Source organism: Mastigoproctus giganteus, chromosome 4, assembly GCF_048544385.1.
Source record: "Mastigoproctus giganteus isolate SK-2022 chromosome 4, ASM4854438v1, whole genome shotgun sequence".
NCBI classification, from domain to species: domain Eukaryota; kingdom Metazoa; phylum Arthropoda; class Arachnida; order Uropygi; family Thelyphonidae; genus Mastigoproctus; species Mastigoproctus giganteus.
This window is the reverse complement of record NC_143578.1, coordinates 9,210,054-9,223,057: the sequence shown is the minus strand read 5'-3', so window position 1 is coordinate 9,223,057 and position 13,004 is coordinate 9,210,054. Positions and strand designations below refer to the sequence as shown.

Below are 13,004 nucleotides of genomic sequence, written 5' to 3'. Positions count from 1 at the left end.
AGCATTTCTCTCCCTGCAGAGTTCCAAATCTGTAGAAACTTTAGTGCTCTCTCGGTTAGGATCATTCTCGTTAATGATACTAATGGCATTGTCAGTGTGTTTAAAACAAAAATTCTGCCATTTGCTTCGTTAAAAATGGTATTTAACAGGTTCGACAACAGAGGAGTCACTATCTTCGTTCAAGTCTTTCTCCAATTCCAGAATATCCTCATTGGTAAGCATTCATGCGTGGGAACGAAGCAACTCATCCATGTCTTCAAATCCAAGTCTCCTTGCGAGATAACTATTTCTCACATTGAAATGGAAGGTTCAAGTTCAGGATCAAAGTCATGAGACTTGGTAACATCAAGAAAAATCTTTTCAAACTCTGCATGTAAGACTGGACAACTTCTGCCCATGCATCTCCAGTGTTGTCAATCACTTTCTTGATGTTATAGTTCCAAAATCTTCCACAAAAAGTTGATATTTATCATCTGTATCCTTAACCATCTGAGCAAGTGTCCGAGAACTTTTGAAAGTTGCAATGAAACCCTGATCCATAGGTTGAATAAAGGAATGTTGTATTTGGTAGCATGGAGAAGTGTGGCATTAAAAGGAAGTTACTGCTATAGATAAAGGGATGGTTGGGTGGGAGAAGACAATGGTTATCAATGGGCTCTGCTGTTGATGTTGGAGTAATGTTATTAGTGGAATTCCACAGGATTCAGTGCTAGGCATATTGATTAGGATATATTAAGCTTAATGTCTAAGTCTGCAGATGATAACAGTTGACAGGGTGGTTAATGACAGTAATGAAAGTATGCCACTGAAACAAGATCTAGAAAAATTAGGAAGGCTGACTGAGAAATGGCAATTGAAGTTTAACATTGATAAATGCAAGGTACTGCATACGAGTAGCAGTAATCCCAGAATAACATAACTGTGTGGTACTACACTCAGGATGGAAGATGAAAAGGCACTGGGATAATTGTGCAGTCTGATATGAAGTTCTCTGAGCAGTGCAGAGAGGCTGCTAGAACAGCTCACAGGATTTTGTCAATGATATAAAAGGAATTTTGCTATCAGGAATAAGAAGGTAATTATCCTATTGTATAAGGCAATGGTTAGGAAACATCTTGAAATACTGCATACAGGTGTAGAGGCCTCATTTTAAGAAGGATGTAGAGCTGCTAGAGCAGATACAGAGACAGGCAATGAGATTGGTGACGGAACAAAGGGATACTGTTATCAAGAAAGGCTTTTCTGCAAACTGCAGCATCTGGAAGCTAGGCACCTGTGAAGTGATCTGATTGGTGTTTAAGGCTTTGAATGGCTTGAGTAAACTCAGTGCTGATGGGATTACGCCTCTTGCTCAGACTATGCACATGAGGGGGGGGTGTAAATTCAAAGTTAGGATGGTTGCAGAATAGATGTGCATAATTTGACTTCAGCCAACAGGTCAATGATTGCCAGAACAAGCTATCATCCACTGTTGTAGAAGTAGATATTATCAACAAATTTTTGGGATAGATGAAATTGAAAATTTCACTGTGTTCTTATTCTTTGGAAGACAAGCCAATTTGGCTGGTTAATTTCCTTTTGTATATTTTTAAATACTTAGATTCAAATCTTTTAAACAGCAAAATTCAGATCTGGACTGAGAGCTGACCACTATTTTTTGTAATCTGTACTGATGTTTCTTTTCCAAGATTCCTTTTCACACATATCTGATAACATCTTGGGAGATATATACAATCTCTTAATCTTTGTTTTTTAGTTTAAAGAAAGACAACTAAAGGAAGACTACTGAACAGGCTAATAAACTATATTGTTAATTTTCACATGGTATAAGAGTGATCTTAATATAATAATAACCTTAAAGACAACTACTGTTATTAGTTTTAATGAATCCAGCAACATGCACAGAACTGGGGATGTTGTGTTGCTAAATTCATTCAAGCTGCAAATGTATATATAAAATCCATTTTGTTATAAATTCAAATAAACATGCAAAATATTACAGATTACAAGGATTTTTGCAATACATACTTTTGCATGACAGCATCCTGATAAATAACACTTTCAGCAATAGAAAAAGATGCAACATCAAGAATGTAAATGTTCCCACTTAAGGTACCAATTAAGACATTATCACCACTTGAGTGAACACAACATTTGGTGATTTTCTTCATTCTAGAAATAAAATAAAGAATACATTAATAACACGGGGCAAGTCAAATTTATGTATAAACATGTTGGCATGCTGTATCTGAGAAAGTAAACAATCAAAAAGGGTTTCAAATATATTATATTTGATAGAAATGAGATAAATTACATAAATTCAAATGTTCAGGACTGCCACCATAACCACACATGCACAAACCACTGTTTTATCAGGAGCATAACATACAGTAGGACATTTGTAATTTTCCTCTGCTTCATGTTGTATAATTGCCTACAAATTGTGCATTGTTTGTGTTTATGAATATGCATTACATAAATTCAAAAAAAAAAAAGGTCATGGGCATGTGAGACTGAAGGTGCACCATCCTATTAGAAGTACACAAATATCTGGAAGCATTTCTTATTTTTTTATTATTATTATTTGGTAGTTTGGCACATCAGCTTCTGTGGCCATAATGCACCTCCCAAGGTTTTTGCAGTACTTTGATCCAAGCCCGAGGCGGGATTTGAACCTGCGACCTTTGGGTTGCTAGGCAGGCACTTTACCCACCCGGCTAGCCCGGTCGGCATTTCTTATTGTGTTGAACTGCATCATTCATTAACAATTCAACATAACTTTACCAAATAACAGAATCACTGAATCTAAGTTATATCCCATGACAGAAGAGTTTCAGCCACATTCTCATCCCTGATAGGATATCCTTCTGTAAACTTTTTTAAATTAAAACCTCAAACACAGAAGATTTATAGCCTATTAAACTTAGTAAAAAAAAAGTGGGGTGGGCCCCTAAAACCAAAACCTACAACTTGCACACTGATTGTAGGTTAAGACAACAGAAGACACTTGTCGACATTGGACTTCTGTAGGTCACAATTTTCAGGAAATACATGTGAAGGATGGTTTGTTCATGAAAACAAAAGTGGAAGGGATAAATGATGGCAAATAAGAGCTGGCTCTGCAAGTTAAGTTGGACATTAAATGGAGATGGATTTACAGATGCCAATTCAAAAGAACAGTGCCCATGGTGTATCTACAGAAAAGGCAAGAACAATGTCTATGACAGATATTGGAGAGACTTTATAAAAGATGGGTCATCAGCTAACCTGACTGCCCTCTTTGGAATGGAGGACAGAGGCTTGAGAAGTTTGGGGCTACCACTCAGGATTTGGGAACAATTTTCTATGATAAGGCAGATACAAGATTTGTACAAAGCAATTATCTAGAAGAAAAGTACCACTGACAGTGAAAAAGAAACCCAGTTTTCTTGTTGAGAAGCAATATTTGTATTGTGCTTATGCTAAGAGAGATTAGTATTCTATTTGAGATTAGTATTTGCTAATACTATCTCTGTATGGTGCAACTTTTGCTGCATTGGGAAAAAAAATTTTAAATAATAAAAGAAAAAATAAACCACCTAGATTGACTCCTCATGCACATGGAAATGTGAATGAGGAGTCAATGTGGGCTTTGAATTTCTCCATGCTGTCAGCCTCAATCACCCATGGAGGCAACTTATTCCAAAAACTAACAACTTGCTAGCCAAAAGAAAACTTCCTGTAATCCAGTATAAACCTCTCCCCTCTGGAATTTGAATTTATGGCTCCTAGTTCTGGAATCATTTACAACAGTGAAAATTTAACCTGTGTTCATTTTATTTCACTTTTCAGAAACATATACCTAGTCAAACCTCCTCTAAAGTGTCTAGTTTCCAAGTTCTATGCCCATATATTCAAAGCATTTGCTCACGTGAGGACCATTTTGCCAATTTCAAACACAATGCCCATCTTTGGACCCTTATAAGAAGTCCAATGTCTTTACTTTAGTCTCCATAAATGGAGATGGTATTCTAAGTATACTTTGAATACAATTGACTTTACAGAGGTATTATAATTTTCCTATCTCTAAAAGCAAAACATTTGATAAATCATCAATAGGGCATAACGACTCCTTGCTTCCTTTCTACATTACTCAGAGACCTTCATGGCTGATCATATCAGAACTCCAGAATTTTTCTTCAATTACTGTTTTTAGTTCAATCCCAACAAGTATGCATTTAGAGGGTGCTATTCCTCTAGTGTAAAACCTTGAAATTTGTTAAATTAAAAGATAGCTGCCACCGCAAGAAAGCAAGGAATTGTTTGCATATGTTAGCCACAGAAAAAAGGACTGAATCACATTGGTACACCAGATACGAATGATATATATATTTCTACTGATCATCATGTTCAGGCTGGTAATGACCTGAATAAATATTTTGTATCTACATTCCCACATGAAGTATATTTTGGGGTTAGCAGAAGTCTAATACTGAGAGGAGTTAAATGCTTTTATAATAATAGAAAAGCAAGTAGAAGAGAAATTGCAAGAGCTAAATATGAATGAAGCACACTGGGGTGATGAAATCTAGTTATATTAAAAAAAAAGCTGCAAATGGGGTAACTAAAGGTAGAAACCTTTAACCATAAAGAGAGAATCCTCAGATTTAGGGGAAGTATCTATAGAATAGCAAATGTATTTCCTATTCAAAGAGTGGTTCAAATGGACAAAATGAATAACTGGTAGTCTATATGCTTAACCTTTGTGCTAGGAAGAATAATAGAATGAACAATTAAAGTAACGCAAGATCTTAATAGGAGTGAAGCCAAAAAAGCAGCCACAGCTTTATTTACTAATGGAAGATCATGTCGTACCAGTCTAATTGGCCACTATGAGGCCAATCAGATAGGAAAAAAAAAAAAAAGACTTGATTTTCCAGGATAGATGGTGGAAAAAAAAAAAAAAAAAAAAAATTCTGGATAATCGATTTCCCAGTTAATCCAAAAATACAGCAAGTTCCCAACATACGTAAGAGATACATTCTCTGCCTTCTTACATAAGTAGAGTTTTACGTAACTTGGGAATGACTTAAAAAAAAAAAATTGCTACTATATCCCTGATATGCCAAAATTACAAAAACCACATATTCTCAGAAGAATGAAGAAAGTTATTTAATTAGTTCAATTAAAAAAAAAAAAAAAAACTATCTGGGGACAGCGGTGAAGTAGCCAGAGGGTCACATAAGAAAAGAAAACAAAAAAGGAAGAAAAAACACATGTTATTGTACTGTAAAAACCGATTTGTATTTCTTAGCCTTGGTTATTACAGTTGACCTCATTGGTGCCGATTGCTTCACCGCTTCTCATATTCTGACATTCTCCTTTATGTTCACGGTTGCCACTGACAAATCTGAATTCTGTGCGATATTTGTTAATGTTTGGCCATTTTCGTACATCCTTATTTTAATTTTCTGATCCAACTCTATTGCTTTCCTTTTGATAGATTTACTAGTACCACTGTCACTTATTCTTAGTTGGCACCATGATAACAGTCAAAATTACATTTTCTGAAAAGAACTTCACAGGGTTGGTTAAGGCAAAAAAAAAAAAACTCACTATCAACCCCAAGTGAGCTCACATTTTACTAAAGCATATTTCTGGAGGTCACTGCCATAAGACAAAACCAATTTGAACTTTCTGGGTTACTGGGCTTTTCTGTTACTGCAATTCATTATAAATGGGCAGTAAACTCGATCTTATTGCATTTGCAATAATACCAATAGCTGGAATTCTGCGAGTTGTCACATTATGGTGAAATGTGTGTCCCCTTCACTTGAAATCTTCAGTCATAAAAAAAAAAAAAAAAATTATAAATAACATAATGCAAGACCGAAGCTACATAAGTTGGGGACTCGCTGTATCAAAAATTGCTCAGCAACTTATGTAAAAAGTATGGCGATAGATAAAAAACTTGCCACATACTACTCACGTGTCCAATACAATGCTTCCCTTTATTTTTTATGATGTCCATTTTAAATCTAATAGCGTCCCTTTATTTTTTGAGATGACTCTTATGGTTTGGTCACCAATATTATGTTTCTTTAGAGCTTTAATGGATGCACTGTTTTCAAACTTTTGAAAAATTAAGTTTTTGTTTAATTCTCGTGTTTGCCCATCATTTTCACGTCTAAAGAAAATAAAGTTACTATAAAAAAAATTCTGACATCCCTGACATAAACAATGAAACAAATGTCCTTTTGCAGTGCAACAGAACACAACAATCGACATGGTGCAATAAAACGAACTACACATTTGTTTTTTTTTTTTTTAGTGATGGGTGTGAAGCCAGCAGGGGTTGCAAGATAATGAGGCAAAATCTCCTAACAAAGATAATGCCACTTCTTGTCACTTATTTATGACTTGCAAAATGTCTGTTTATACCTATTCTAGTCATTACTTGTAGACTAGTATGATTTCTGGTTGATTTTTATTATTATTTTTTTTAATTTGGAGTCTTGAAGTGCCCCGGTTAATCCGATCCCAGTAAATCTAGTCTGCTGTACTTAGATTCAATAAAGCCTTTTATATCATGTACCATATGTAAGCCTGTTGTATAAATTTCAGTAATGTAGTATTAGGGGCAAGTTACTACTATGGATGGCACATTTTGGCCTCGGCTGCCCTTGTGCCCTTAAACACCAATACCATTATGGATAAAAGGATGAAATACTGAGGCTCTGTAAAGTGCAGTGGTAGGAGACAGAGTGGTTATAAATGGCCACTGCTCTTTATGGACTAATATAAGTGGGGTTTCACAGGTGTCATTGCCCTAAATATTTATTAATCATACTGATGTAGATATTTCAAGTTATGTCTAGGTATACAGATGATACAAAGGTGGGCACAGTGGTTAATGACAGTTGGTTTAACAGTGATAAATGAAAGGTAATGAATTTGGGTAGCAGTAATTGCAGAATAATATACCATCTGGGTGATTACTACACAAGGCATTTCCCAAACTGCAAGCAGGTTTGCAAATTATTTTAGAAAGATAGATCTGTTAGAAAGAGTGCACCAAAGAACATGATTAATCTGTATCAAGAAAAATAGGCTCTGTAAAGTGAAACTAGGCTAACCTAAATGAAATGTATAAAGCTTTGGAGAGGTTAAAGTAAATGTTTATGGAAACTTCCTTTTGTGAGAGGAAACACACCAAAGGGGGCATAAATATAAACTGGAAAAGGATGGTTACAGAATGGATGCATGGAAATTTGCATTCAACAAAAAAGTAACAATTGTTGGAATAAGCTTCCACATAATGTAATGTCATAATGTTGCAATAGGCAGTTTCAATAATTTCAATAAATCTAATGCACTGTTTTGGTCCACTGTTGTGCTGGCCACAACTATGCTAGCACAATTATTGTAGTGCTATCTATTTACACTTTGTATAAACAATTTGAAACACTAAACTGATGTTTACATTCAACTGTTAATGGCAGACAGTATTGTTTTCCCTTTTCCTTCCCCCTTTACTTTAGAAGTCAGAGTATCTTTTATTTGTGTTAAAGTGTAGTATTTAGACATCAAGAACTTGTTAGACCTTTCTAATGAAGAAATTTGGAGGGTGGGGGGTCCCAAATAAAATAGTTTCAAACTATTGCGTATAGTGCAACTAGGTTTGTTTCATTAAATTAACTAGAAGCTTTTTTGGTGTTATCAATGTTACTAAAAAATAAAATAAAAGACTAATATGGAAATATTAGTGTGGAGAATGGACAGCCAGAATTCCATTTTACTAGAATGTATTTATTAGGAAGATATTTCTGTAGATATTGTGATGTTGCACCTCTGCTCACTAACAAGAGGAATTCAAAGTAGAGCCTCTAAAGTAAAAAATATTTTATCATGCTATTTTAAATATTAGTTCATATAAACCCAAAAATAAATTTTTGGAAGGAATGGAGAAATAAGTGACACCCCCCCCCCCCCCCACAGATGCTTGTATAAACTTTGCTTCCCTGCATCATGTTGCCAATACTAACCCAATTCTGGGTAATATCAAGTTATCTTCTTCAAGAGGAGTGCTTCCATTTACAATGGGTTTCCTCAGCCTACAAGTTATTTCTTGTTAGGAATTTTTTCCCGCCATAAAGTGCGGTTCAAGGTGTCTTGGTCAGTTAAGCCTTGGGCTGTCATGCACTCCCGTACTCCATCCATCCATGTACTCCTAGGTCTTCCTCTTCCAGGAGGTATCCATTCCAGGATAGCCTTTGGATATCTGTTTTCTTGCATCCGTTTTACATGTCCATACCATGTTAGACGCTTTTCTCTGATGGTGTCAATAATAAGTCTTTTTCACTTCCATTTTTTCCCTTATGTCTTCATTCTGTTTTCTGTCTCTTCTAGAAGTTCCTGCTGAGCATCTCCAAAAATCCATTTCTGTGGAGAGCAATTTGTTTTCTGCTCGCCTATTCAATGTTCAGGTTTCTGCTCCATACAATAGAAGACTTTGTACAATCGTTTGAAATAAGTTTTGTTTTATGTAGGCTATTTTTGCTCCACAGAACAGAGTTTAACATGCTGATAGCCTTTATGCCATCTGTAATTCTCTTATTGATCTCTGCTTGGGATGATCCATCACTTTGTAAGATTGATCCCAAATATTTGAATTTATCAACTTGTTTGATTTTAAAACCTGCAATATTTAGAACATGTCCTGGGCCTGAAGACAACATTTCAGTCTTGCTAAAATTAATTTTTAGACCCTGTTGTTTATATTCCTCAAACAATTGACAACATGCATACTTTGCATCTTCTAAGTCTTGTGCTATCACCACCTGATCGTCTGCCAAAAGTAAATTGTGAATATAGGTGTTCTTCTTAATCGGCAATTCCATTTTATTACATTTTTTTGACCAGGATCTTAGGCAGATGTCGATATAAATTTTGAAAAGTGTTGGTGACATGCAACAACCTTGTAATAAGCCTTTTGAAGTGTGTAATTCAGGTGACAAAGCTGATCCCACTTTAATTCTGCATCTATTATTCCTGTAAATTGCCTTAATAATGTTAATCAGTTGTCCATCAATATTTGCCTCTTTCAGTGCTTCCCATAAGTTTACTTGGAACACTGTCATATGCCTTTTCAAGGTCAATGAAAATCAAAGATTTTTTTCCTTTTGATTGGCATTTTTCAAGGATCTGTCGTACTGTTGAGATATGATCTATACATGACCTCCCAGCTGAAAAACCACTTTGTTCTTCTGATACCTGATCCATTTTCCAAGGATCTTTAACGGTGGGTTCGGGACGCATATTCCTCTGTAATTTGAACAGCTTTTCCGATCGCCCTTCTTATAAATTGATGTAATATATCCTGTTATTTCTTTCTGTATTTCTTCTCCTCTCAGTATACTATTTAACAGTTTTTGTATCAGAACAGCCACTCCTCTTCCTCCATATTTCAGAAGTTCCATGTAAACTCCTGCAGGTCCAGGTGATTTGCCATTCCTTCCTTCAGCAGGAGTTCCACTTCCCTAACAGAAACTTTTAAGCCCGAGTCTTCTACACCAAAATCCTCCATAGTCTTGAACTCTTCCCAGTCTTATTTTAAAAGTCCTTCGTAGTACTCCGTCCAGTCTTTCAAAGGTACTAATTGCAAACCAACATTGTGTTTATTCTGTTTTCTCAAGTCTTTAAGGACCTTCCATGATTCTGCTGATTGCTTGAAGCCCAATTTGCTATTAATAGTTTCGCATTTCCTTTCCCATTCTTCATTTTTTGCTTCTACCACCAACCGATTGGCTATTTTCTTTTTTTCAATATAAATGTTCCTATATGCATTATTTCTATCACTGATTTTTTTTTTTTTTTTTTTTTTATGAAAACCCCAAACACGAAAGGTATGAAAACCTGTAGTACTTAGTACCGTGCATGGGTTGAAGGAGAAGCATGGGGGGAGGGGGAGGGGGATGCCGGAAACTTTGCTCTAGAGACTAAACATGGGTTTCACCACTTCAAGCCTCCAATAAGCAAAGTGGTGGTCACCGGTTGATGAAAGTCATCTACCACCTACCAAGTTATTCTTTGTTATAAACTTTTTTTTTCCTGCAGATGCAAAACTAGCACAAGATTATATACAAACACTGACTACTGATTTTGATAATATACAATAGGTATCAAAGAACATAAGACTATTATAAATGGTGAAAATTTTCAGGAAAATTGAGAAAAGAAATTGAGTTACTAACTCTGCCTGCTTGAAAGCTCAATGCAAGTCAGTATCCACCCCTCTCTAAATACAAATTTAGAATTTACTACACACAATGTATGAATACTTTCAGTTCAGCTACTAGAAAAGAAATTATTATTACTTACTGCCCCTCTAAAGAAACAGACTTTACTTCCTCCAACATCCACTTGTCATTTTTCTCATTAATTTCCCATAAATGAAGAGAATTGTCATCACAGTGAGAAATAAGGCGACCCTAAATACAAAATATTATTAGAATGAATTAGCTCCAAATATTTTAGAAAACTACAACAGGATCACTGCATTAACATTTTAGTATCTGAATTTTTAATCATTTTTATAAAATTGCCAATATAAAGAGTTAATTTAATACTAATTAAAGAAAACACTAATTCAAATCATGTTAACATAAAAGCAGCGATACAGTACATAGGGAGCAGCTTACATGAATGGCAAAGTGAACTTCATGTTTGGGGAGAGGGCAGACTTTGAATCTAGACACTTTTGCTTGCATCTAGAAAGGATAGGAAAGGAGGAATTATGCTGTTAGTTAAGAAACACAATTTAAGGAAGTGCATCCAGTTGACATGGGTGGACAGTGGCAATGTTGAGTCAGTTTGGTGTGACATAAGCACTAGGAAAGCAAAATTGTGAGGAGTGTTTTATAGGCCAAATTGCTCTGATGAATACAACAAACAATTGTGCAGAGAAATAGTGGGCCAGTAAATCAGATTGTCTTATAATGGGGGATTTTAACTTTCCAGATATTGACAGGAAATTGTGGGTTGGTCACTTGCACACTAGCAAGGTTTTTTTGATTTATTGGATGATTGTTTTCTACAGCAGCGTGTTTGAGTAGCACTCTTGATCTGATTATTAGTAGTGATTCTTCATGCATTAAGAATCTGCAGATAAAGGAACCACTAGATGGCAATGATCACAGTGTGCTGATGTGGGATTTACTCAAAGATGTAACTACCATCAAGGGTAAAGGAAAGGGTTTTTGCTTTCCTAAAGATTACTACAGTGGTCTCAGACAATTTTTAAATTCTATACAGTGGGACCAACTGATGTTACCAACAGCAAATTCTAAATGGGAAGCATTCAAGGAGGTAATCTTGAAAACTACCAAGCATTTTGTTCCAATTAAGAAATACTGTTCAAGGTTTAGGCCTAAATGGATACCAGATGAACTAATGAAGCTCGTGGCAGAGAAGAAAAATGCACAGGATGCACAAACTATAAGGTGACACAGAAGTCTGGTAGATACAAGCTGATCTGTAATCAAGTCAAAGGAGGTTAGACGGGGAAAGGCAGATCATGAGAAATCCTTGGCAAAAGTTGCAAAGAAAAACAGCACAGTTCTTTACTTATGTAAAGTCTAGAAGGAAGGGGATGAATCAGATTGGTCTGCTTGATATCGATGGTTCAACTATTAATGATCCTGCTCAGGTAGCTGACAAACAATGGGTATTTTGCATCTACAATCACACATGAGAAAATATTCAGGGAGGGGAATGCCAGACGTTTATCAAACTCTGGTAGGGAGCTAAATGATTTTGCAATAACCGAGAGCAAAGTGGAGAAGAAATTGTTGAAGTTGAACATAAAAGTACCTGGGGTGGATAGGATCTATCCAATTATATTAAAGGAGGCAACAAAGAAAGTAAGCAAACCCTTAGACATAATTATGAAGCTTCCTTGCCTAATGCTTTATGCATGATTTATGAAACTTAAACCAAATAATTTATCACTTATTATGAATGATCACAAACTGTTTGCAAATAGCAGTTAAACATTTCCATGACCTACAAATTTTTATCAATGTCCTTGTAGCACAAAAATTGAGGCAATACTTCAGTCCAATATAATCAGCTCCAATGATGGATTTAGCAAATTGCCAATCCAAGAACAAAAATTTGTTCTTGGATTGGTACACTGCAGGATGAAGGCCTCTCCACCAACTTTTCAGTTCCTTCTGTTTTGTGCAATGGCCATCCATTTACTACCCACAAACCCATAAATTTCATCTGTCCATTTCCATCATTGTCTTCCAGGTTTTCTTCTAGCTCCTCTTGGGTACCATTCTGTTATTTTCTTAGTCCATCTGTCAATCATGTCTTCAAGCTAAAATGGTCCTGCCCAGGACCATTTTAGTTCTTTAGTTTTGAACTGAGTGTACTTACTTGAGTTTCCTGCCTAATCCATGTGTTTCTCTTCTCATCTAACAGTCTGATTCCTAATATAATTCGTTCCATTCTTCGCTGTGTAGTTCTCAGTTTCTCTTGCATTCTTTTGGCGAGTGCCCATGTTTCACTTCCATAAGTCATTGTGGGGAGTATACATTGGTTCATTACTTTACGTTTCGGACAAATTGGGATATTGCTCCACAGTATGTGACTATATTTCCTGAATGCCATCCACCCAAAATTTATTCTTCTCTTGACTTCCAGCCATTTATCATTATTACAGCTAATATACTTGTCCCAGATAAGTATATGACTCCACCTTTTCAATTACTGCTCTTTCAATAATTATATCCCTTTCTGTGGCATACTTGTTCATCATTACTTTTGTTTTAGCCATATTCATCTTTAGTCCAAAATCCTTACTAACTGTGCATGACTGATTAAGATTTTCCTCCAATTCTTTGCGATCATGGCTTACGACCACAATATCATCTGCAAATCGTAAATGGTTTAGGCACTCTCCATTCACATTGATTCCTTTCTGCGACAAGTCTAATCTTCTGAAAGCTTCAAGGGCAGCA

General features: G+C 35.7%; 1 protein-coding gene across 3 annotated transcripts in view; it reads right to left on the bottom strand.

The window, feature by feature from the left end:
- The window catches only part of LOC150086374 (lethal(2) giant larvae protein homolog 1-like), a 242,693-nt gene that overhangs the window by 95,762 nt on the left and 133,927 nt on the right, over positions 1-13,004 (bottom strand). For all 3 annotated transcript variants that reach the window (XM_090372550.1, XM_090372551.1, XM_090372552.1), the window contains exons 5-6: positions 10,360-10,469; positions 2,029-2,172 (exon numbers count right to left, since the gene is read on the bottom strand). In XM_090372550.1, the coding sequence (XP_090228676.1) occupies positions 2,029-2,172; positions 10,360-10,469 (254 nt within the window). The remainder of the gene's footprint in view (positions 1-2,028; positions 2,173-10,359; positions 10,470-13,004) is intronic.